General features: G+C 39.9%; 1 protein-coding gene and 1 pseudogene across 2 annotated transcripts; one reads left to right on the top strand and one right to left on the bottom strand.

Annotated features, from left to right (window-relative positions):
- Positions 1 to 205: 205 nt before the first annotated feature.
- LOC122667864 (GBF-interacting protein 1-like) lies at positions 206 to 27,391 on the bottom strand. 2 transcript variants are annotated; one of them, XM_043864311.1, is made up of 10 exons: positions 26,935 to 27,391; positions 25,372 to 25,415; positions 24,812 to 24,938; positions 17,607 to 17,745; positions 5,427 to 6,019; positions 2,694 to 3,021; positions 2,187 to 2,454; positions 1,837 to 1,929; positions 1,186 to 1,632; positions 206 to 661 (listed from the first exon to the last, which is right to left on the bottom strand). In XM_043864311.1, exons 1-10 carry the CDS (start codon positions 27,107 to 27,109, stop codon positions 323 to 325), a joined length of 2,553 nt encoding a protein of 850 aa, XP_043720246.1. In that variant the 5' UTR covers positions 27,110 to 27,391; the 3' UTR covers positions 206 to 322. The 2 variants fall into 2 exon arrangements, with proteins under 2 accessions (XP_043720246.1, XP_043720247.1); XM_043864312.1 differs by having other exon boundaries at positions 17,607 to 17,739.
- On the top strand, positions 7,732 to 9,383 carry LOC122667238 (annotated as a pseudogene).
- Positions 27,392 to 27,424: the final 33 nt, after the last annotated feature.

Below are 27,424 nucleotides of genomic sequence, written 5' to 3'. Positions count from 1 at the left end.
AAGCAATGCACTCTTATATACATTTTATACTTTCACAAACTACGGTTACTTTATCTCGCAAGGCGTATAACACCTAATTAATCGCTCAGCCATGGACATAACCCATCTTTGGTGCACCACATAAAACCATTTTGTTCGGTCCATGATTCTTTTTGCCTTTTTTTTTTTTAATATTGTTATTCTGCTGTGTTGTTAATTCCTAACAATACGAAACTTGCGATGCATTAAATAGGAAGTCCATTTAATTTCACAAAGAGAAGTAAAACGAACTCCCATAACTAACATCAATCCCTTATTAATGGGGGATCCGACGGCCACCTCCTCAGAAATTTGTGGTCCAGTTGAGGTGACTAAGCTGAGGTTGCTGATATGCTCCCACTTGAGCCCCTGGAGTGGGTGCAGCCATCCCAACTCCCACATTGCCGCCCATGCCTGGGACCATGTGGTGAGGATTGGCAATCGCAGTAGGTTGCGGAGGATGATACAAGCCAGGGAATTGCAAATGTGTTGATTGTGCTGCAGCAGCATTGAAAGAAGCATGGCCTGTGTGGGAGGGCAAGTATGTAGCATGGGGCACTTGTCCAGGTACATTATAATATGGAGTTGACTGCAAGCCAGGATGATCTCTAGGGGTCTGAATCCACATTTCAGATGTCTCCGCCTGTCGTACCAACAAAAAAATGGCATTGTGAGTTCACCTCCTCGACATTTGATTGATACAACCAAATACAGACAAATGAAACATAATTCAAGAATAGACCTAACTGAATTTATATGTGAAACAGTCCAGACTGTCTAATTGATATCAACCTCTAATATTAATTCAACATGTTTCCTTCAGATTCAATACCTAACTACTAGCAATTTAGATAACCAGCAGCATATAAACTGATGACAGTTTTAATAGGGTATGTGTAATAGAAGTATAAACAGAAGGAAGATGGATCCCAGCACTGTTTGAACTCTGGACAGCATTGCACTAGAGTATATAAAACAAGAATTTATCAGGCCATGCATCAATTAAATTGCCAATGGTAACACATCTACTGTGGGTAAATGTAGGGAGATTATACTAATTAAATTATAATAACCTGATGGCTGTAAAACCATTTTATTTAACAAGATCACTGAGCATCTACGAGATGAATCGCTGAGTATGCACTTAAACATGTAGTACAGTATTACCTGCGGGTTTGGAACATAGAGATTGCCTTCCTTGTATTTGATCCTGGTCGAATCATCTAGTCCAGTTGCACTCCCGGCTGCTCCAGGAGCATTGACAGCATATCCAGCAAGATTTGCGTAGTTTCCAAATGTTGTGGCACTGCCAGCAGGGACAGGCTTATATTGCTGGGAACCATATTTCAGGCCACCGGCAGTGAGATGTGAGCTCCCTCCTGGCATCAGCAGGTAGCTGCTGCCATTTGAGGGGTGAGGAGGATAGGCAGCATTACTAGAATAACCAGGCACAGCCATTGGTGGAACATACACCGGAGAAAGGAACGGACGGTATGGCATAAAATTTGGAAAATGGGAGACATGAACTTGGGGATACAGCTGCGTCACTGGTTGCTGTTGGACCATTGCCACAGTGGATGCAGGGATACTGTTGGCTGTGTGCGAACTCAAGGCCTGTAAAACAATAGCTTCAATGAAATGCCCTTTCTTTGATGATTTTAAGTTGATTTTCCCATGTAAATATTATGCATATCAACAGAAACCCACATGAGACTGCAAGTGAGGAGCACTAGTATCAAGAAAATAGTAGCTTCTGCAAGCTAGCATATATTGGCAATGCATGCAAATCATCCACTAATTTGAGCTGCAGATCCATACCTCATGAGGAGATGGTAAACCCTGCCCCCGTACATTCTCATCCGTACCCGGTCTAAAAAATGGTACATCATAACCAGTCTGCGGATCATATGCCTGATTACAAACCCAATGAAGAGAATAAACAATTAAGAAGAAAAAGATCAAATGAAAATATCCACTGATGGTATGAAAACAGATTCATTCAAGCATTCAGAAGCAAAAAGACAAGTATATCCCTGGGCAAAACTATTTCACCTTTGAATATGAATTAACACTTCTCAAGTACAAACCTGAGCTCCAAATACAACTATAGAAATGAGGTTTTACAGGTAAAGCATTGAATTTATAACCGAGAATGGAGCTGAACTCACCGAAAAACTTGGCAATCCAGAAGGATCTTGCTGCTGCTGTTGTTCAGCACAGGCAAAAGGTGGGCTAACATTGTGAACCAGTCCAATATCTTCATAGCTCTCCAAAGTTGGGGGACTTGAAGACTCTTTCTTGTCAGGCAATGGCTGCTCAAAAGCTGCAACTGATGCTGGATAATCAGAGATAGAATTAACTTGGTCATCCACTAACTCTATCTGGTTTCCACCAGAAACATCTTCACTGGAGGCCTCGAGGACTGATGATGATGCACTGTCATTCAAGTTGTCATAATGCTATAAGCTCATTTAGAAATTCTTTTCTTTTTCTTTCCAAATTTCAACATTAAACTATTTTAATTAATTATCCATTTACTTTATGATTTGTTAATCAAATGCACGACACCTAAAACTTCAAGATACACTGGTTTAAAATTTCAAATGAGCATTAGCATATCCTAACAAAGAAAGTCATCGACAGAGACAATTAATAAACAGAGAAGTAGAACCTACCTCACTGAAGGTTCCCCATTTGATTCTTCTACACTCCCAACTGCTTTGAACCCAGATACAAAGTCCCTTGTAGAATCAAAGCCTGCTCCAAAGCTGCCAAAGGTCAGCTGCATACGGTCAGCCTCAGGAACACGAAGATGTGATGGTATAACTACATGCTGATTATCAAAAATGTTAACTCGCGATAGCTTGTCCTGCAAGTGTGCTGCTTCTGATTTCAACTCGGACGAATTGTCGGCAGGAGGTGAAATAGAAGCAGCACTTCCAATTACTCCAGGACTAGACTTTTGAAAGGACTTTGGTTTCCATTCCATATTTGTCTGGGGAGCTGCATCAGAGAGAATCACCATCAACATAAAGTCATTTTAGCTGAGCTCCAATTTTATGATCAACTATACAATTAAGAAATGCCATGATGGGGCTTACAACACCGTGCACTGCACTAAAAGCAAGTATTCCAGGTGAAAGTTTGATATGTTAGAAACCCATGCAGCAAAGGGCAAAATTGAGCAGAATTTATTTTCATTAATTCCCCAAAGTAAACCCTTCAGAATGGCATTTAAAACAGCTACCTGCATAATTAGGACCATACCTCACATCAATGGATTAATTAAACTACTATCAAGATTAAAACAAGACATCTCACAGGCTCCTCCCCCCTGGCAAAACAAAATACCTACCCTTGCCAGTCATCCAGCTTGCAAACAATGAGATGAAATATCAATACACCATGCTTCCCCCCCCCCCCAAAAAAAAAAAAAGAAGAAGAAGAATAATACAGATATATTTGAAGATAAAATAATACTAACAGTAACTAGAACAACATAAACAAACACGGATACCATGTTCAATATTGCAACTGAAGTCACGTGCATTACAAGAGCCCCTGGCCCAAACTAAAGAAAACAAGGCTCAGTTTGGATTCTCAAGTTAGCATCGAGTAGTAGCATGATAAGGATTTAAGATAATTAAGTCCACGTACAATTCCCCGAATCATTAGAATTATAATCTTCTCTGAGTATGTCCATGTGTCAACTCCCACAAAAACTTGAAAATTACCTACTATAGTTGCAATGTAAGATGGCAGCTAAAACTAAATATAATTATAATCTATTAACCAAATATCCTATTATCATGGAAGAGATGAAATTCCTTGGATAAAAACTGATGCTAAAAGGATTCAGCTCTCAAACATGCTTGAAAGAGCAGCAGCTGTGTTTTTCTTTTTTTTTTTGGGGGGGGGGGGGATCCGAGTGGATGAGTGGTAATGGTGAAGAAGTTAGAAGATGGGTCAAATAGGAATTCTTTTTAATTTTTCTTATTTCATTCATGTTATTAGAATCGTAGGAAGGTAAGAGTCCAATTTTATTTTGTCTTCAGTTTTGGATTAGATAAGAGTTAGAGTTTGGTTATAATTTCAGTTCCACAATAGGATTAAGAATTTTAATTCTATAAAGAGCATGTACTCACACAATGGAGATTAGTTTTGAAAATGAAATTTTATTTGGAATTAGTTTGATGGCTGCCATGAGCTGAACGTACCTCCCCTCCCACCTCTGATTTGTTCTTCTCCTTGTTATCTTATTCTCCTTTCTTCTTCTTTTGACATATTTCTAAGAATTCCTCTGTTCTGGCACTAAAACCTGCAACAGATAAGCATCAAGAGGGAGCACTGCTGGTTTTTTACTACTACTGATCAATTGGCTCTGAAGCCTGGTTCGAAGGAAGCCCAACTACTAGCGACAGTAGTTCCTGAATCTTGGCCCCAGATACTTCTCTCTTGGGAAGCTTCAAAGTCTAGTTTGAACCTGGTTCTGTTCTACCGCGAGAAATAATTTTAGGTATCTTTGTTTGATGAATCGAAGGCTGTCTTGCTGGATTAACACTTGGATCTTGTAGAATTGTGCGTTGCAATTCAGTTTCGAGAATATTAGCTTGTTTGGGCTTGGCAGGTGTGAGTTCTTCTCATCACAAATCTCTCCCCTTCCGCTGGCTGCTACCACTGTCGTTCAAAGGTAGGAGATGACCGATTGCTTTTGTTTTTTAAAACCCTTAATCTGGTTTTTCCATTAATGCCCTTCCTTTGTTTCACTATTACTTCTTATCCCTAATTTGTGTTCCATTCCACCTATACCCCAATTCACTTGTTTTCTCTTTATATAGTTGATTCCATTAAATTACAGTTCTGCCACTCCCTCTTTAAAACTTCAGATTAATTACAATACTGCCATTCAAATTATAACTTTCAGGTATTCACCATTCAGCCATTGCTCGTGTAAAACTTTAAATATCTACTCTTTTGCCATCAACTTTGAATTTGAGTGCTCCTTTGCTTGGGTGGGTCCACAAGCAACCCAATAAGGGTTACTTCAACCCGGGTTTCCACCAAATGGTCATCCAAAACAGTGAATACATAATACTGCTTGAACTCAGTGAACACATAGTACTTTCAACTATGGGTGTCAATTGCCATTACCAAAGAAATTGTACCCACACCCATGTTATTCTATATCAAGAATCAATAGAGGTACATAAGGTCTCACTGCAGCACCCAGAAATCACAGGTGTGGGAAAGATCAACATTGCCAACAATAATTAAAAATATTTAAATATGCAAACTCTAGTTCACGAATGCATTAGAAGGCTAAATGAAAAACAGGTTCCTCTATATAGTAGCAGAGAATTACCTCAACAATATAAAATTATAAATAGAGTATAAGCAGAAAATCTTACCTTTTTGATGACCAACAACTTGCTGATGTGGTTTACTATGATACTGGTTGCTCACGAAAGATCTGCTAACAGCCACGCTAGACATAACAGATTCAGGAGCACTTGACTGACTAACAGCAGAGGGTTGAAATGATTCTGTTGATGCAGGAAAATCCTTTCCCAAAACCGGAGTCGAGAAAGAATTGCTTGTGCCAGATGATTTAACAGAATTTTCAGAAGGCTGTTTGCGAACACCAACCACCCCAACTTCACGTCTGATGGCCCCAACAGTAACAGAAGATCTGGAGTCTGGAGAAGGCACATGAACAGGGTCTGTAGAGGAGGAATAAACTCCAACTACAGGGTTGTTTGATGCTAGCGTTGCAGAGTAAGTTTGAGAATCATGTGTCCTGGGTCCCTGCACACGTGATGCTGAGTTTGAGATTGTTGAACGTGCGTCACCAGAAAATTCCTTCCTCAGAGTGCCATTTGAATTAGCAACTTGAGCATGTCTCGGGCCCAAATCAGACGGCCCATTTAAAACTTGAGATGGTTTCTGCCACTCGGAGTTTTTAGCACCTGAGGGCTTCTGATCTGTCACAATCACAGTTGAACTGCAGATAAGAGGAGAAAATAACCATCAGCATGTATTGAAAGACTTGATTAAAACCATTAGGTTCAGAAGACAACTCATCAAAAGACATAATACACAGACAAGACTCCCAATAGTTCAACTGCAACACATTGGTTTTAGTTAACACAAATCAAAATATGAGGGTATCTTTTAGAGCTTAGAAACACATGCACCATGTACTGTTCACCAAATAGATAGATTTTTTAGAATCTTCAACAAGAGGTGTAGAATATTACATTATAACTAAGACACTGCAGTTTCTTTTCTTTTTCCCCCTTCAATCAAATGAAAAACACTGCAGAGCATACCACAATACAGACTGCAAATGCAACAATAGCTGAATTGTGAAGTCTCCTCCCATGATACTCCACATACCTGTATATTCTAATGGTATACACGTCAGAAACCAGAAACAAAATCTAAACATAGGAAGAAAACAAGTTGGACATGATGACCTTAGGAAACCCTACAGATTTCCGAGCTAATATGGCTTATTGGTGGTATTAGAGGACTAGTTCCAATGAAAATGCAAATATTAATATGGTATGTTCATGTCATAACCATTTGTAACATCTATTGATGCAGCCACAGGCAATAGAGGAGTTAACTTCTTCCTAGTACTAGTAGGACAATTATCTAACCAGCTCATGAGGTTATTTTTTTCTGTTCATCTTCTTATATATGATGAGTCTTACAAGATTGTCAAGGCATCCAGGCAGTTTGTTTTGGGGCGCCTTGGTTGGTGTCGCCTTAAGTTTTTCGCCCCCTCGACCACCTTGATTCGCCTATTGCCGTGACAACTATGGAGTCTTAGCTGGAGTTCTAGAATTGCTAGGAAAGTTGCTGAGTTTTATTTTTCCAGTTTAGTGCTTTGAATTCAAGAGTCCTAGTTTAAATAGGACTGTCTGATCACTGATGGAGGGGTAGGTAGGAACAACTCCAAACCCTCCCGGATAGAATCCCAAGTCAACACCCCACTCAGATAAAAACCCAGAGACTAACTGAAAACTCAAACCTCCCAGAATAACACCAAACTATAGGAAACAATCGTTGATAGGAAGGATATGAAACCTTCCAAAGATGGGAATGATCCGATCAGCTGTTTGGGAGTATTTTAGGAAACAGTGATCTCACGGGCGGAGATCCCAAAAATAGTGACACAGTTTCTTTGTTCTGTGGGAACACATAGAGTAGAAACGCATTTGGCAATGCCAGTTAGCTTTTGTGTTCCCACAGAATGAACCGGGCATTTGGAACAAAACTAGAACACAAACATGTAAGTGTTTATTTGTTCCGGGAACACTTGGGATGGGGGAGCATAATGTCGTCTTCCCAATAGCCTCGTCTCCGCATCTCTCTCTCCAATCTCTTTGTAACGTAATGTAGGGTTAGGTCAATGACATCCTATCCTACAGGAAGGATCAAATTACTGTCTAACAGTAGGTTAAACCAGTGGTTCCAGCACCACTTTAACAGGGAAAAACACCCAATTACGAAGCTGCTGATATAAGCTTTAACACACCAAGGTCTGAAACTTAATACCAGGTGATAATCAATTAGAAAAAATTGGACAGGACACAGCCTGTACTCTCGGCAGAACACGGGGTTCAATCACAGAATTAGTAACTTCCCAGTTTTAGCAACTAACAACACTGATGGACCAGATCTTTCAGTCGAAGGCAGTTCCTATTGATGGGATTAACTCCTAAAAAAATTCAGCCAAAACTGAAGGCTGGATCAACAGGTATCAAAAGGTCTCCAAATTACCAACTAGACTCAGTATTAGTAACTTCACAGAACCGGATTATTCAACCATCAGATGAAACTGCAATTCCCATCAAAGGAAGAAATATTGGCAGTATCACAGTTACAAAATTTGATCAGGAACTGATGAAAAGATCAGGGCTTCCAAGGGGTTGAAGACCGCTGCCATAGGACACCACACAGAAGAGCCGCAGGGTGTCTTAAAGGCTTGAGAAAATACTTTGCTGGAGCATCAACAGGATAGTATTCTGAGGCTAAACAGCAACAATAGAGATTTAACTGTCTCTCAGAAGCTGGATAAATCATAGAACAATAAAATAGAAATTAAAATTACAACAGAAAATAGAGAAAAAGGGGATAGATGCTTTGAGTCTCTCACTCGCACCTAGGACTCTCTCCTACACTGCTTCACGCAGCAACATGAATGTAAAACAACTCTTTTTTCTTTTACATTCAAATCGAGGGCAATACGAGCCCATTCTCTTTATTTATAATGCTTAACATAGTCATTACAAAATTAGCAACAACAATAGTATGGGAATGTTGCTTGGCTGCCAATAAAATTGGACGGAAAAAAAAAACTAACACAAAAATAGAAACTTGCTGGAAAAATAGAAACTCTAGCCACTGGTTCAATAACAATTGCAAGAAAATAGAAACTAATATATAATATCCAAAAAAAATTATTGGCAGCATCTCATCGCTGTCAATATTGGGCTGCACATGAACATTGTTTTTGTTCTTCTCTTCTTTTCATGCTTTGATCTACGTCACAACTCAACTCCCAGAACCCCCCCCCCAAACTCCCACTCCCACTCCCACTCTCTCATTCTCTCTCTTTTCACAGTTAGTCACGTTGGATATTTATTTCCATTTCTATATCCTCCGCAGAATAAAGGATTCCAGAATGGACCTATCCTCTCCCTCTCTGATCAAAAAGGCAGTGAAGCTCACAGAAATTCATCTCATTCAGCAGCCCATGGTATGGCCCCGACAGTGTCAAATTACTTGGATCCCTAACCTACCTTCTCGGTGACAATGGTTGCAACACAAGCTGACCTCTCCACCAACCCCGGATCATTAACCAAGGACCGTGAGCTCAAGATCATCCACTGCTGATGGGCTATGCTTGAAGCCCCTTGGTTGCATCTTCCCTGAGCTCCTTGCACGCAATGGCGTAAAGTTCGGCGAGGCTGTGTGCTTCAATTCCAGTGTGCAAATCTTCTCTGAAGATGGAATAGACTATTTGTGCAACCCTAGCTTGATCCATGCCCAGAGCATTCTAGCAATTTGGGCCACATGTCATTTTGATGGGTGTTGTTAAAGGCTACTGTGTTGCAGGTGGATGCTCGGTAAGGTCACTGACCCATTCTACCCTGGCAGTACCTTCGAGACTTCGACCAGCTTGGGCTTGCTGATGATCCTGTGGCTTTCACTGAGTTGAAGTGAATGAGACTAAGAGTGGAAGATTGGCCATGTTCTCCAAGTTTGGGTTCTTTGTTCAAGGCATTGTGGATGGCATGGAATCTTTGAAGAACCTGGCTGACCACCTTGCTAACCCCATTGACAATGATGCTTAGGACCAAGGTTCAAAAACTCGGGTCTTGGTGCCAACTCGGACCCTTGAAAAACCGAGTCGAGTCGAGATCGAGTTGGTGCACTTTTTTTTTTCATAGACTCGAAGCCTCATCTCGGTGGGTTTTAAACGCAATGGCACTATCAGATTTTGCAAAAACAAAGTCCAAATAGGAGTTTCAGTTAGTGGGAAAGCAGGACAGACACTTATGCTAGAAACCAAGACAAACACAGGACAAACACTATTCATGCCTAATATTATTTAAGCAAGTTTGACTGGTACATAACTCCTTCAATATAAATCAGATTTAAGCAATCTTGGACTTGTTGGAAAGCTTTGTTTTGAAAGCTTTCCAACAAGTCCAAGATTGCTAAAATCTGATTTATATTGAAAGAGTTATGTACCGGTCAAACTTAATTCGGTGTGCGCGAATGCTGTCAAAATCACTCTGAATGAAAATAGTTTTTTGGACATCAAAACAAATGAATATTTTACCGCACTTTTGGTTTTAGAAATGTTTTACCATAATAAGATTTATCGAATTTTTAGATCCAAGTAAAACCCCAGCATTAGAAAGTTGAAAATTGCACCTGCCGCCGAAAATCCAGTTTTTGTTCTTGAACTGGGGGGTTGACTTTTTTTCCTTTTTGAATTTTATTTTTTAACTATTTTTATTGGATTCAAATAGGGGGGTATTTGCTTATTTATGAATAATATCTTAAGTAAATGAAATACAAAACCATTTACTTAAATGATATTATGCATAAATAAGTGTCTGTCTTGTCTGTCTTGGTTCCGGGCATAGATAGGTGTCTGTATACCAAGAATTTCCAGCAAGAACTCGAGATCTGGCACTCATATAAAGGACCTACATGGGCATTTTCCTATGTCAAACCAAGATCTCGGCGAGATATTTTACTTTGTGACTCGACCCCCATCTCGTCTCGGATTTTTGAAATACCGAGAAACTCGGCGAGATCTCGCGAGTTCTCAAACTATGCTTAGGACTATGCCATAAACTATCCTTGGCAAGTAAGCGACAAGGGAAGTGACCTCACATTGGAGGCTCTCTTTGGTATAATTTCAATTTCAATAAATAGGTTTTTGGTCAAGAAATTGAAATTGTTTGGTTGCATTATCGTCATCTATTTGATTTCAATCCCTAGTTCCAACCCATAATCCAATTTTATAGAATTCAGCCATTTTGCCCTTCAAGCACCAAACCAGCATTTTTGTAAGTAGCAAGGATGGCAAGAAAAAGGGCGTAACCCAGTGCACAAGGCTCCCGCCACTGCAGGATCTGGGTAGGGTCATACTGTACGCATCCTTACCCCTGCTTTAGCAGAGAGGGTGTTTCCAAACTCAAACCCGTGACCTCTTGGTCACAATGGAGCAACTTTACCGTTGCACCAAGGATGGCAAGAACAAAACCAGAAATGGTAGGTTATCCCCCTGTTGTGTATAATCAGCCATCACTGCTCCGCGCAATGATATTCACATCAAGCAAGAGCCACTAAACAGGCTGTGAGCATCAGAACAAGGCCTGATTTGCTATACTCATCAACCAAGGCAGCCCCAACAACATTAAAATCAAGCCCACTTACAACCGCCTGAACATAAATTATCCTGAATAGCTCAAGCACATAAACCTTAGAGGAAGCACGAGCGTGCCAGACTAACTGTACATGATGGATCCAATACTTGCAAAACTCATATCAATAAAGAGTCAGTGGATTAGGACTCTGCAAGGGGCTGAAGATGACAGCGGCATAACAAATCTGTTCTCTCTGGGGAAGGGAGGAGGTAAGGGGAGCCGCGGGTAGGAAGCATCGTCGGGGGAGTAGCTCATGGCAAGGGGAGCAAGGGTCGCAGATGAGGGTGGCTCACAATAGAAGGGAGGTAGGGGCAAGGCGGTGTGGGGAAGAGGGAACTGCGAGAGGGAGGCTTCTCTGGGGAGTGGTTCACAGCACGAGATCGAGCTCCTCTACGGCGCACCCGTGCGCCGGACATCTTCTAGCGCAGCACCAGAGCTCGCCAGGTGGATGAGCTCTCATTTGGATGGCGTGGATCAATGAAGCACACCTAAGTGTGGTGCACGTGCGATGGAAAGTAGGTAATATAGTCCTAGATAGGTAGGAGACCTACTAGGAGCCAAACAACAGGATCAAATAACAAAAGGGGCTGCTGGTTCGAATGGACAGCACTAGGATTTAGGTCAATTCCTAGGGTTTGGGTTGGATATTGGACTCTATAAGTCCAGCCATGTTTTGAGTCTATTTCTTTTAGTATTTTAGTTTCCTAGTTAGTTTAAGTTACCTAATAGATTAAGGATTGGGTTAGGCCTTCCCTTTTTAGTGTAGGAGTCTAATTTTGAGTCTTTTATATAAGGCTGTAAGGGGACCAAGTATTGATTACGAATTTGATTAATAAAAAAGCTTTTGTTTGCTACCATAGCTGTTGCTCTACTCTGTTGAGTGTTGCCTTGTGAGTAATATCAAGGTGAGGGATTGGTGGACTCCGATCAACTCCTTGCATCTTGTAGATCGGGGGGTTCTTCTTCTTCAATCGAGCTTCTTCAAGGTGCTGGTGCTGCTGCTGCCTTTGAAGGAGATCAAACCAGTAAGTAATTTTAGTTTCCTGCATATATCCTTCCCCTCCATCCATCAAACCCTAACCTCCATTAAACCTGTAACTCCTAACTTAACTAGGACTCCCTCATAACTTCAGATCTGTCCATCAGTTTCAAACCAAACTTCCAGCACACAACCCCCACACTTCCCCCTACACTCGATCCTAAACCCAGCTCATAACTCCCACTCTACTCTCTCCATTCCTTCACTCCATTAAAGCCCAAAACCTGCAACACAATTCTGCCCAAACTGCAGACTTTCGTAACTCATCCAAACCCTAACTTCTTTATACCAAAATAACCCCCTAGACCTGCCCATTAATACCCTATAAACCCCTTTCCCAAAATCCACCCCTAAACCCTAGATCCTGAAAACACTCCATTTTTACAAGGCCTCTAACCCGAGACCCTAGATTTCCAACTTCATCCAAATCAATCCAAACCTATACCAATAGACTCATAAAAACCTGCACATCATTACCAAATAAAACCCCAGCTCGAAACCCTAACCCTAATTCTGCCCTAATTAGCCTAAGCTATCCCAATCGGCCAGCCTTGTTTGGTGATCCTATTACCCTGGTTCCTAGTGGGACTACTCCTACCTAGGACTACATCAAGTGGTATCAGAGCCATGGCTGAACATGACACCCCTGCTATGGACCCCACACAACCACCCCCACCCGATTCCCTTGCTGCCATTATGACTATGCTGCAGAAGATTTCAACAGACCAGCAAGCCCTTGGTGATCGAATGACAGCAATGGAACAAAGGCAAGTTGTGCCTCTTGTAAACAACCCTCTATATGTAGAGGATGACAGATTACAAGTTCACTCTGAAGTACATGGAACTCTGGGAAGGGATGAACATCATAGAGATCATCCCAGACATCACAGGGACCACAGAGATCATTCCAGACACGACAGAGATTACAGGGATCGACGTAGACCTAACAAAGAAGGGTACAGAGATCATAGTGAAGATAGGAACAGAGGATACAGAGACTACAGGAGACACCATAGACTTCCAGAGGCGTATGAGTTGAGAGACTTTGATGGCAGACCAGATCCACAAGTATTTTGTGATTGGTTAGCTGCTTTAGATGATTATTTTAATTGGTATGATTTGCCTGAGCATAGGAAAATGAGACTAGCACATACCAAGCTAGTAGGACCAGCACATAATTGGTGGAGAACCCAAATGGATTACCCTGACTACCGTGGTAGAGAACCTGTTACATGGGCAGAGATGAAAGAATATCTGAGTAAGAAATATTTCCCATGAACGTTCAGAGCTCTACAACAAGGTAACTTAAATTTCCATCGACAACATCACCACCAAAAGGCCTTCAAATCTGAAGACAACTTGAAGCCTTCATCAATGAGATTCCGTTTGCAAGTTGAAGAGTGTGGGAAATCTAACTTCACCAGTATTAAAACAGCGGCTGAATACAAATTTCCATTACCAAAGGAAGTTGAGAGAGCACAAGTTAAAGATAAAGCTGAAGTGGCAGTGAATTGTGATGAAAAGAAAGAGACAGCCCCTATAGCTTCGAAGATGGAAAGTCAACATGTAGAAGACCTTACCGAAGTAGTCAATGTCGAAGAAACCAAAGTAGAAAAAGATGAAACAGCAGAATATGAAGAGGTGGTTGAGAGCACTCCACAAGAAATTAATGGCATTCAAGATGCAGTTTTTTAAGAGGTGGAGCTTGTGTCTCAAGTATTAGATGCGAAGGTTGCTAACACTGAAAACTCTATGGACAGGATATTCACAGTTGCTGCTGATTCAGAAAACGAACACATAGAGTTTGTTATGCCACCTTGGTTCTTCGAAGAGAAAGCTCCACGCCTTGGAGATTTTATCCCCAATGTTCCTGCTTCACCGGAATTCTGTTTGGGGATGGTCAAAGCTGCTGATCACATGTTGATTCCCCCTCATCACTACAAAATTCGAGAACGAAGTTTTTCAAGTTGGGTAGAATTGATGCAGATTCATCACCAAATAGGGCTTGTTTCATTGGGAATAAGTCTAGGGTTGGGTTATATACATGTTGGGCCTTTGATCCCATGGGTTTCTAATGTAATAGACCACTTTTTTGGGCCTAAAATATGGGTATATAGGTTGCATACGGGATTAGCCCAATACTTAGTTTATTTTTATGTTTTTTAATTGAACCGGTTCAAATTGGTTGCATCCAACTGGTTCATTTTAAGTGATCATATGACTTGGTTAAATGGTCATGTGACAACTTAAGTTGTCATGTCATTCATGTGATGTAAGTTGGGCTGGATTAGGACTCTATAAGTCCAGCCATGTTTTGAGACTATTTCTTTTAGTATTTTAGTTTCCTAGTTAGTTTAAGTTACCTAATAGGTTAAGGATTGGGTTAGGCCTTTCCTTTTTAGTGTAGGAGTCTAATTTTGAGTCTTTTATATAAGGTTGTAAGGGGACCAAGTATTGAACACGAATTTGATTAATAAAAAAACTTTTGTTTGCTGCCATAGCTTCTGCTCTGCTCTGTTGAGTGTTGCCTTGTGAGGAATATCAAGGTGAGGGATTGGTGGACTCCGATCGATTCCTTGCATCTTGTAGATCGAGAGGTTCTTCTTCTTCTTCAACCGAGCTTCTTCAAGGTGCTGTTGCTGCCTTTGAAGGAGATCAAACTAGTAAGTAATTTTAGTTTTCTGCACATATCCTTCCCCTCCATCCATCAAACCCTAACCTCCATTAAACCTGCAACTCCTACCTTAACTAGAACTCCCTCATAACTTCAGATCTGTCCATCAGTTTCAAACCAAACTTCCAGCATACAACCCCCACACTTCCCCCTACACTCGATCCTAAACCTAGCTCATAACTCCCACTCTACTCTCTCTCCATTCCTTCACTCCATTAAAGCCCAAAACCTGCAACACAATTCTGCCCAAACTGCAGAATTTCATAACTCATCCAAACCCTAACTTCTCTATACCAAAATAACCCCCTAGACCTGCCCATTAATACCCTATAAACCCCTTTCCCAAAATCCACCCCTAAACCATAGATCCTGAAAACACTCCATTTTTACAAGGCCTCTAACCCGAAACCCTAGATTTCCAACTTCATCCAAATCAATCCAAACCTATACCAATAGACTCATAAAAACCTGCACATCATTACCACATAAAACCCTAGCTCGAAACCCTAACCCTAATTAGCCTAAGCTGTCTCAATCGGCCAGCCTTGTTAGGTAACTCTATTCCCCTGGCTCCTAGTGGGATTACTCCTACCTAGGACTACATTAGTAGGATTTCTTAATTTCCGGATTTCCAACTCGATCTGCGCCATCCAAATGGGAGCTCATCCACATGGCGAGCTCTGGCGCACCCCTATGCTGCAAAGGAGCTTGATCCTACAACATGGGGGCAAAGGAGTGCTTGGGTGGGAGTTGCAAGGGGATGGCCCATGGTGGAGGGGAGGTGGGGGAGAGGGAAGTGTCGTTGGGGGGCGGCGACTTACGGAAAGAGGGGTGGGGGTTGTAGAGGGAGGCATCTTTTCCATTCGTCCTCCAAGCCAAAACAAGAGATAAAAGAAAAATAAGAGTTTTGAGTTTTTATCGAATTAACGCAAACTATAACTTTGCCCATGCTTTTGAGCAAGTGTTCATTAACACTTTAGCACGAGGTTGAAATTGAAATTACGAAATAATAACTCAGCGGTTTCAAGATTTCTAATCAAATTGATTTGAATTTCTCTGATTTGGGTGCAAAAATTATACCAAACAGCTTTAGAAATTGAAATAGAAATCATAACAAAGAGGCCCTGTGTGGACTTGAGATTATTGTTTATGACAGAAACTAATGTGGATTAATGAAGAAAAAATGTGAATTTTGTTGTACTATTAGTAGGAATTTCCACTTTCTAGATCGGTAAACAGTTTCTTGATCAGTTGATCTTACAGTTTCTTGATCAGTTGATCTTATTTTGTCACCTGCGCTCCCATTTCTCCTACTTTTGGGTTTTCTTGTTAGTTCTTTGGGTTGAAGTAGGAGTTGAAACAGCATATGGTGACATCAGAGGAACATGAACTGCTAACAGAGACCGATACTAATGGCCCATTACCTCATATTATTATGAATATGAATAATTGATTAGTTCATCACAAAATTGAAGTGAATGAAGTTAGCAACAAATTTATTAAGGGATTGGAAGATGTTGTTGGTTCTCAATTGCCAGTTCTAAGACTAGACTTTAGAGAAAAATATATATACTTAGTTTAACAGTAAGTTTGTAGAAGTGCTTCTGTTACTGTGCCTTACAAAGACAAACACTTCTGTTTCTTCTCTAATTCAGAAAAACTTCTTACACCATGTTACCGTATGCATTTCTACCCCGCAGGAGTACTCCCCGGGAAAAGGGAAAACAAACATCTGGCTCAGAAACACTCCTGTGGCCGTGGAAAAGTGTTGTCACATAACAACTTATTATCTGTTGGCTAGAATCAACTTTCTTCCTCCCTGCGCTGTTTTCCAATTAAAGCTAGGACTGTTCCACCGCCCCTTTCTTAGGTTCTCAGATTTTTGAGATACTGTATTGTGTGATACTGTGATAGACCTCACCATTATGGTCATTCGACCAGACTCCAGAGTTTCAGACCCATCAGAGTAAGTCTTCGTCTAGTAATTAATTTTCTTCTATACCCTCACATTTCTGAAATTTTTGGGTTTCTATACTATTTCTCCCTTCTCTGTTCTGTTATACTACTTCTCCCTTCTCTGTTCTGTTATACTATTTCTCCCTTCTCTGTTCTGTACTTCTGTTAGTTTCCTATTTTCCAATCAGTCTCCTATTCTATCTTTGTGCTGGAAATCAGCTTTGCAGATCCTTCGCTTGAGTACTTCACATCAGAAGGGACACACAAATGCTGTTTTTGGAATTGTGAGCTCTATGGTAGCATTAGTAGTTTGGAAGTCAAATGGGTTGTTTGATCTACATTTCATTAGGATTTTAAGTTGTAGTTTTCTTAATCGGTTTAGAAGTTCAATATTGTTTTCGGACTGTTGAAATAGTAGTGATTTAAATTGTATTAGGATTGGGCAAGTCCTAGTCAAAATAGAGGGTCAGATTTTAAGAGCTTTATATAATCATATGTACCCTGCCCCCTGATCATACAAGTTGATTGGAATAAAAATAGTTTTCTTAAGTGGTATGGCTGCTTCTGAACTGTTAGCTGTGGCTGAGGTAAATTCTCTGATCTCCTGTTCTTATTCCCATTGATTTTTATCATTCTTCTCTGCCTGCTTTCGAGCACCTACTGTTCAAGCAGCATTTGGGACCAAGATTCATTTCCAAAAGCAGCATCCATCAGAATTACTCAATTCTAAGGTCTCCCATTGATAGAATCTTCCATATTTAACAGTAGTAAAACTTCTCATTCAAGTTTGAAATGAATGAATCATGAATCTCAAATAGTTTGACAATCCGTGGCTCACGTAAATAGAGATACATTAACAAGCAAGTAAGTCACACATGTTTCAACAATGAGGCATGCAATAATACAGTCTCAAGGGCATTAAGGATAACAAGCAATAGAACAAAGATATAAGGTAAGAGCAAACCTCTTTCCCGAAGCAGCTGGGGTCATTTTCTCATTAGTGGAAGTTGTCCACTGAAACGATTCAGGCTTTATTTCCCGGTTTGTATTTTGGTTCACTCTATTGTCTCTCACAATACGGAACTCTCGGCTAACTCCTGCATCTAATAAAATCTTATCCATTAATAGGAAAACAAATAAACCAGGAATACAGCGAGTGACTTAAAAGAGACAGAAAGACCTAGAACGCTACAAGAAAAGACCAACATTTCAGTAGAGGTTCCTCTCTATAATGGAACAATGATTGCTTTATTGAGAGGAAAACAAGGGTAGCCCAAACAACAAGAATGCAACAAGAAAATAACATATTTACATCAAAGGTAAGGACCAGTATACAGATCCACCCAATTTATGCCATCAGGCACTAGTTTGTGCCAACTAATTGCATAATATGGATCTCCGCTGGACCGAGATATTCATGATGGCATCACTGATCTTGCCCCACGAATGAGATGGCTCGACCTTCAACTGGACCCAAATATGCCACATAAAGGTGTCCACAAAGATTCCAAATTGCATCAAACACCTAACAGCATGGGTAACTCAAACATCCATCAAAATTCAATTTTAGGATATTTTAGCAGGGGCAACACCCATGCACTCACAAAGAGATAGGATACAGTTTGTTGAGATGCAGGCGCAGAGGTTAACATCCAACTCATGTGCCCAATATCGGTCTTCCTTTTATCTTCATTTGTTTAGTACTTTAAGAAATCCTAGTAAGAGAAAAAGAATTTCAAATGATGCTAAGAATCTTGGCCATGTGCCATATATAGCAAATGTAATCAGATTCTTTTAATGTTATGTGGAGGAATATAGATTTATGGATTGAAAATGGCTCTCCCTATTTTGATGATTCAAACGTAAATATTCTCTAACCAAGTATTTTGATGATTCTACCTTTCTATTCTCTAACCAAGTATTCAACCATTCTATTTCTGTAACTACTCTTTGAGTAGTCACCTAATCCAATTGATCAGACACCTTTGCATTCATCAGTTCCTATGATTCTTCCATTGCAAAATACAAAATTTAGATAACTGCATTATTTTCCTGTTCTGTTAGCTATTTCTTTCAGTCACCAAAAATCATACCTATTTTTTAGGTTTTCCAGCTTCTAATACTTCTGGCATTCATATGTTCCATCACTAGCTGCTATGGTCACTGCTTCTTCCACTACTAATTCGCGGTTCCTTCACTTGCTGACCTTCACTCACTGACAAGCATTCTTTCTCTCTGACCTGAATCTGGTTCCTTCCATTGTCCCTCAGTCTGTTGATCCAACCAGCTCTGCTCTCGTTTAGTTCTTCACAACTCGTGGGAGGCCCCAATTGTTCATGATAAAGTGAGATTCACGCCAGTTAGCAGCACATCTCCGTCAAAAGCGGATGAACAGCTGTGAGTCATTGGTTTCCTGGAGAACGGTGAAACAGCGATCTGATAGCATGAATTGATGCCCTAGGCTTTCATTGAACAATCCAAGTACTATTATCGTTCTAGGGCTAAGGAGTTCAAACGTTAATAAAACCGGTAAAAGGTGCACTTTTAATCGAATCGACAAGAAGGCTTGTAAGCCAATTGATCGAATACTAATATAGCTGGTTGGAATTCATCTTTCTAGTAATTGGCGCATTTCACACAGGCAACTTAATTGTCCTGCATCAGAAATATCAATTGTAGAGCTAGCCTCAAAGGGAGTGAGGTATTAGGATCATCAAGCAGTCCTTACCACTGTTGGCAAAAACGTGTTTAAAACTCCATTCCCGTTTTTAAAACACATTTTTCCGTATGCCTCTCAAATGAACGGGAAAAAACAAAGATATACTTGTCTTTCATGTTTTAAACATGTTCATGTTTGTTTAAAACTAAAAAAACACCATGTGTATCCTACGTAAGGGCTCAGCAAAAATTGCTTCATAAAGAAGTGAGGTTCCCAATTCAAAACTGACTTCACGTCAACATCAGTTCCTGAGAATCCTAAGTGAGATTCCCAATTCAAAAATGGACTACAACTGTAATAGCACTATTTTTAATAAATTTTTCATTTAAGAAGTAAGATAACATGGGGGGGAAATCCTAAAAGTTCACGTGTATAGAGTATAAACTGATAAGGGAGCATAAGACTTCTACTTTCATCCAACACGTGCTCTAATTAAAATAATCATATTGAATCAATTCCACATAATGAAACAATTCCCTATGCAAAAACTATAACCCTTTCTTTCATGTTTATCCCTTATTAATATATTTTCATGAAACTTATAATGAGTTGTGGAATATATATATGCATTAATGTTGGATGTTATAGTTGTTTTGAACATTAGATGCAGGCTTTGAGGTGATAATCTCTCAATTTATATGAGTATACTGCTGTTTTTTTGGTCCCTTTTTTTGAAAACTACGCGTTTAAAACTCGTACCATTTGTTTTTGTTCGTCTGCCACTCTGCTTTTTTTACCATACCGTTCGGCATTTTGCTCCATTTAAAACCCGTACCATAAGTCTACATTTTTTTGCCGTTCACTTTTTTGCTAACTAAGGTCCTTATCATCCTAATTTCAAGCACTTACATGGTATTGATGGAATCCCTAAAAAATTCAATTATTTCTTTCCACCTGTATAGACCAAGCGCCTCCTTGACAACCAACAGAGCTGATAATGTAGTGCTAGGTTTGAAAAGTCAAACTAGGAGCCAAACACCAGGATCTGCTATGAACTGGGTAATTCAGCTAGGTCAAAATAGGTGAAAATTGTGAAACTAGGTTAGGGTTTGATGATAGGATTATGTTAAGTTGATTTAGGGGAGTCTATCAGTGAAGGTTACGTAAAATTTTAATGGAGGAATATGTGCTGGAATGAAATTGCAGCAATTTAGGGTTAGGGTTTTGGGTTTTTTAAAAGGGAATAATGGTGGAATCTAGAGTTTAGAATGGGAAATTAGGGCAAGGGTTTCGGTCGAATTCTCCTTAGGGTAAGAGGGAAATTCGATCCAAATATGGTGGTATTTTGATGGCTGGTTTGGTCTGGGCAGAATTTTTTTTAGTATGGGAATGACGTTCAGAGATGGAGGGGATGTTAGGTTGGTGGTTTAGAGGATTAGAAGAAGAAAGGTTGGGGGATGAGGAGATTCAAACTAACTGTTGTTGCACAGAATCCTTGGCAGCAGCTTGTTTGAAGATGAAAACTTGAATAAAAATTGAATCTTTAACTAGAACTTGAAGGAGAGCTTCAAAAGAACCAACCAGGCTTCACACCGCAAGGTGTCAATTGGATCAAACACCAACCCCACCAATCTTTGATCAAACACAAGAAAAGAGTCTTCTTGAAGAAGAGAAAGTTGTAGACAGCAGCTTGCAAGAGCAGAATTTTTAAAGCAGTGAGGTAAAGAGGAGCCCCACAGTAGTCCTTTATTTATATCGGCCAAAGGCCTTTTTCCTATTCAGCCTAGGGGTAGGAATCCTAGGCTGAAGCTAATTACAAAACACCACCTCTTTAAAATTCGTGGAGAGAGGTGGGGTCCACTAGACAACTAAATTAAACCCCTAGAGAATAAAAGAATATTCTAATTTCACTTAAAATGAACCACTGGTTCAAACCAGTTTGGACCAGTTCAAGCTTTTAAAAGAATATTCTAACTTGACTTAAATTGAACCGCTGGTTCAAACCAGTTTGAACGGTTCAAGCTTTTAAAAGAATATTCTAACTTCACTTAAATTGAACCACTAGTTCAAACCAGTTTGGACTTGTTCAGTTTTTAATTGAACAAGTAACGAAATACTGCTGCTAATCCCATATGCAACCTAATTACCCATGTTTTAGGCCCATAAAAGTGACCTATTACATAGAAAACCCATGGGATCAAAGGCCCAACATGTATATAACCCAACCCTAGACTTATTCCTAAGCAAAGAAGCCCAGTTTGATGATAAATCTGCATCAGCTGGGATACAAAGAAAAACCACAAGAAAATAGAAGCGCCTATAAATTGAGTCCAAATCTCAACAGCTAATGGAGAATGGATGAAGTGGTGATCCAATAACTGCCATCCATAAAACACAATTTACCCGCATGTGAAATCGTTCTGCATCACCAACTTTTTCCTCTTAGATTGAAATATTACCGTACATATTGGGGACACAGGAATTTCCAAAATTTCTTATGAAAAGAGGACTAAAACCTACCCAGCTATTTAATGGGTTCAGACCCACTCGGCCCATCAATAAAATTGTTGACGGTATGGGCGGGTCCAACTAATGCAAATCAATTAGAGGATCTGCCGGTAGTGGGTTTTCACGATAGAAGGAAAGATACTGCTAGCAATGGAGCCGCAAGGATGAGGCAAAGGGCAAGTCATGGGGAATAGAAACAGAGGAGAGAGAACAGATTGAGAGAGAGTGATAGGCTAGACTCAATAAAACAGACAGTAACTAAACCCAAGTCACAAGTAGGACCATAGAAGATAAATTCCAGCAGGAAAAAAGGAACGATGGGTAAGGAACCAGGGCTCAGATCAAGCCCAAGTCCTGGTTGAATGGACAACTAGGGTAGAGAAATGGTACCCCCAAAGTTTGATGGTGATCCAAGGGTTGGATTGATGGTTGTAATAGGAGGAATAAAGACAGAAAGTAGGGCGACAGATTTAGCAACAACTAATAACTAACAAACTACTCATCAGATCAACACCAAAGCGGGATCAATTGTAGGGCCTGGTCAATGGAGATGGTCTTCCAAATATCTAAACAAGTTGATGGCTAGATCAACAGATATAAAGGCAGGACTGAAATTAGAAAGTAAATTCAGAAATTAGTAACTTATTAATATCCAGCGAACTTACCAATAGATGGAACTCAACTCTTGGTCGATGGTAGGGTACTAACAGTAGAAGAACACTCGAAAATCCCTTGGGGAACTGATGTCCAGATTGAGAGCTACATGTGGATAAAAGTTTCTGCAGAAAACCTCCAGAACAGGTTGCCGCAGGGTATGGAAGGACGGAGGATGGTTTGCTCTTGTTCTCAAATCACTACCAACAGTATCTTACTCCAATGGCACAACTTCAGAAGGTATAGGACAGCTTCAATAGGGTTAAAATGCATGGGATAATGGTAGTAGAAGAATGGGATATGACTAAGGCCTCTCACTATGGCCTAGGTCAGTCTCTCACTAACCCTATGGCATCTCAACATGCTTTACAATTAATCTCACCAAGCTCACCGTCTCTCACAGTAATGAAGGCAAAAGCCAATTTAATTAACTACCAAAATTGTGAGGCTGGGCTCTAAGGTCCTTACAATAAATAGAAGGGTCTACTCCCTCCAAAGGAAACTAATAAAATAGAAACGACTAAAAGAATCGGCCCACACATGTAGTAGTGAGCCTTTTACATCAAGGAAAATAAAATTAGAAATCAAAGATACTGCTAAAAGAGCATACCCAGTGCATAAGGCTTCTGCCACTGCGGGGTCTAGGGAGGGTCATAATGTACGCAGCCTTACCCCCACTTTGCAGAGAGGCTGTTTCCCGACTCGAACCTGCGTACCGTTGCACCAAGGTCCACCCTCTAAACTAAAGATACTACTAACTAACCAACATAGAAACTAACTACTAAATCCCGTATAAAACCTAAATCCCTAATATCTGGGCTTATAGAATTGGGCCATTACAATAGAAAACTAAAAAATACTAACTAGTTTCAGTTATTTTCTTTCTTTATTTACTTCGACTTAATGTACAAGACAGCTCACACCATGTGTGGGACTACTACTTAGCAATCTTTGCATTCTTATAATAGTTGTTTTATTATTTAATAAGAGAAGGGGGGCTGGACAAGCCCACGATTTAATGAACTTGATTGATTGTTTGCATAGAGCAATGACAACCAGTGAGAGGCTGTGAGATAAGAGACATCGGGTGTGATACCCAGGCTGAGATAGCCATATCCTTCTTCTCCTCTTCTATTTCTCCCATCGGTTACTGTTTCCCTATTCCTGTTTCAATTCCTGAGTGCAACTTAGACCATCCGAACTCCATTAGAGTTATTGTTGAAGCCTCAAGCTGCTGCTGTCATTAGTTGCTGATCAGAGAACATAACCAGCACCTGCGGTTCTGGTTTTCTCCTTGAAACTTGCAACAACGTCAAGTCCACAGATCACTGAACTCATCCATCAGTCTTGAGTAATATTTGGAGGATCAAAGCACACCACCAGGAACACCACTCGACCAGGGTTTTGGCCTGTTTTGAGGCCTGGTTTGTGAGATCTTGAAAATCTCCTATTCTTTGGCCTAAATCAAGATTTGTCACAACTGCAAATCGGACCATCAGTTTAGTCTGAATTTTTTAAGGCTACTTCCAGTCATGATTACCCACACTCGACGGTAACCTCTGCCTTGGTGTCTTTGTGTTATCTAAGTTCTTGAATTCAACCTATTTTCTGAGTTCTTAAGCCTAGTCTTGACTTGCGGCTGGGGCCTAATGGCTGCTGACTAGTGTAATATTTGGCTGGGTTCATTTCCTACATGTGTAGGGTATTGTTGAGGGTTTAAGGGACTGTTATACTCATTGTTTATTTGCTGCTGATTTAACATACATCTACTGTTAAGTCTGAAGTCAGTACCTACTGGGGTGTTACCTGTGATCCTATCTGGGGTTAGGATAGTTGTTACCTAGCCTCACATTACAATCAATTGGAGGAATTGATCAAGGAAAAGCAAAGTAAGTCATGCATATACCATTAACATAGAGAATAAGAAAACATGCTATGATGCCAGTGTCCAAAAAAGATGTTGCAGAAGAGTAAGATCCCTTGTCAGTAGAAAAAGTGAAAACCACTATAGGAATCCTCAAAGGGACAAGAAGTCAAGAGTCAATGAGGAATAAAAAAAATATATTTACAAGGGGGGGGGGGGGGATATGATGCAACCATAAAAAATCTGCCAGATAAAAATTAGCATGCATCAATCTGCAGCATATGAAATGTATTGTCTATTGTATAAAAATAAAACAAATAAAGAGAAGAAGGAAGCCGAAATGACAAGAACATAGATGAATATGTTATATCAACAAGCAGCAAAAAAACAATGACAAGAAGATAAATCAGGAACTATATCGAATTGAGAAGGGGGAGAGGAACTAAAGCATGTAGAGAAATTAATTGCTAAGATTCTCAATTACCAGGCCCAGAATTCCGACTGTAGCTTCCCCTACGAATATTATGATCAAAAAATGTCTGGGACTTCATCCCTTGATCAACATGAACAGTATGTTTTATTGGCTCTACAGAACTCCCATAACCTGTGTTCTGAAGTCACAAGTAGATATATTTGTAAGGCAAACTTTACATTTTGAAGGCGAACTCAAATGTAAAGAAAATCAAATCCATAACGAAGTTTGTCAGACACACAACGACAAAGATGAGAACTCCTGCAAATTCCATGCCACACTCGTATAGAGTTAAACTACTTAGGGGGAGAATTGCTAAGAGCCTATCATTACATTTAAGCAGACCATTTAGAAAAAATAAAAGATTAAGCATCTATGGAAAAAAGTTCCTCCTTGACATCCCTAGGCTTCATGAAGTTGAAGCCATGAGAGAGAAATAGGGAGGCTAGGAAATTGTCCAATAAAAGAGATATTGAATGTAGAATATCTCATTAAGAAGACGAGGCAGTGACACACAGCAGTCTAGAAGTAAATGGATCAAAACTTACTTTCATAGACCAGCTAATACATACCTCTTTCTTCTTGTCTCTTTTCCTCTTCACCTCATGAAACGGATCTGAGAACAGTAAGAGCGCGTAAGATGTATAAAAGCTTGGAAGCGGGAAAATGCTATAACACTTACGAATACATAGAAAATTCATAGGTAGTAGAATAGGGGCAATATAATATGGACAGCATACAGAGCATCAACCAATAAAAGTGTAGGGCACCAAAATATCGACAACAGAAAACAATACTCTTTCTGGAAAAAAGAGAAGAGCAAAAAAGTTGAGAGAATTTAGATGGACCTACCATATCTAGAGGGTGCTATAATTTGGGACACTAATTAAATGGATTCAAAAAGAAGATAACTTAAGCTATGGAGGAAAAGAAAGACCACATCTAAAAATAACCTCAAAAAGTGCACCCAGAAACGGGGGGAAAAAAAAACCCTCTAAGGTTAGAGACTCAGATTTGAACTTACCATCACATAAAAGAATCAATGAGGAATTTGAAGCAAAATTGGAGCTGCAATTTGAAATACTCATACAAGGAAAAAAAAAGTTACTCTTTACTGTCTCCAAGTTAGATGGTACAAGGCATCAAAAAATGGAGAAGTTCAGATTGTTAATGACCCATCTACATCCAATTCAGCTTGAATTTGTGATCTAAATGTGGTATACTTCCCCACTAGCAATGAACTTACAACACATCAAAGTGTCAGAGATGAAGTACCTGGCTAGGGAGTTTTTGTGCAGAAACATGACATACAAATACACAACTTATATACTAAAGTACCCTTGTCAGCTATGCAACCTCCGAGTCTCCGACACCCTTTAACATTTGAATTCTGACTGGCCCCAGAAGCTGAAAAAGGGACTATAGCAACCACTGACTTTTATGAGAGTATCCATAAAGGCATGCTTAGGTGATGACACTCTAATATTAAAATGGCCTCTATCAATTCTTCATGTTTCTATATGAAATTGCATTTCAAACTTAAGCATACCTAAAATTGATATGCACATATTGCAGCTCATCAAACATGCAAGCGTTGAGTACCAAAAGGAAAAGGGGGAAAAAAAATCAAATGTCTATTTAAGGCTATTGGAGCAAAACCTAGTAGAGTTGCTACAGCACGTTGAACAAAAACATGTTACCTATGGTATACAGCTCGTCAAACAAAAACATTCTACCTCTGGCTTCAAGTAAAACATAATCACCACACTAGTAAGCATTTAACAATAAAGTTACATAAAAAAATTTCCAATATTAAAGTTAAAAGTTCAGCCGTCGATTTTTCATTCAAGGACCTTGAAGGAAAACCCAATAGCATTGCCACAATGCATTGAACAGAAGCATGCAAACTCCAGTTCAAAATTCAAACTTAACCACCAGTTCAACCTCTACCTAACAAAGAAATACATAAAAAAATCAATAGAAATAGTGAAAAAGTTACTCTCCTAGGTTAAACTCAACCAGAGTTTCATCGACTACAAGCCCTCAACAAAGACACAAAGCCAAGCATAAAAATTTGAAAATACATAAAACAAAAAGACAAAGAGAGAGTAAGTTAACTCTGTACAGAATCTAACCTTGATTTAACAATTTCTGCGCCGTCTCGTTAGGGTCCATGTTGGTTTCCTTGAGCATGATATAGATATCGGCGTCAGAGTGATTCCCAACAATTTCTTTGATTGATTCGATGGTTTTCTGGACGCGAGCAGAGATGCTTTGAGTTCCACCGTCGAACCGCGAACCGGAGACCATCTCCGAACGGAGAAGAACAAAACGGATTGAAAAATGGAAACCACAAAAAGAAAGGAAAGGGAGAAGGAGAGAAAGAGAGAGAATAAGTAGAATCAAATCTTGAATAGGCTGAGAAAGATGAACGGGGAAGAGAAGATGAAGAGGCCGCAAAACGATCTCTGAAGTAGAAGGAAGAACCCTTGGGTGTGCTTCGGAAACCTCCCATAAAACCCGCGAACGCGGCTTTAGCAGGGAGAGAGGGAAAGAACAAAATAGTCCCACGGATAAAGGGTTTTGAAATCTTTTTACCCTGGAGACTACTACGTGCTTTGTAAA

Source organism: Telopea speciosissima, chromosome 7 (assembly GCF_018873765.1).
Source record: "Telopea speciosissima isolate NSW1024214 ecotype Mountain lineage chromosome 7, Tspe_v1, whole genome shotgun sequence".
NCBI lineage: Eukaryota > Viridiplantae > Streptophyta > Magnoliopsida > Proteales > Proteaceae > Telopea > Telopea speciosissima.
The sequence above is the reverse complement of the archived record's forward strand: the minus strand, read 5'-3'. Positions and strand labels throughout refer to the sequence as shown.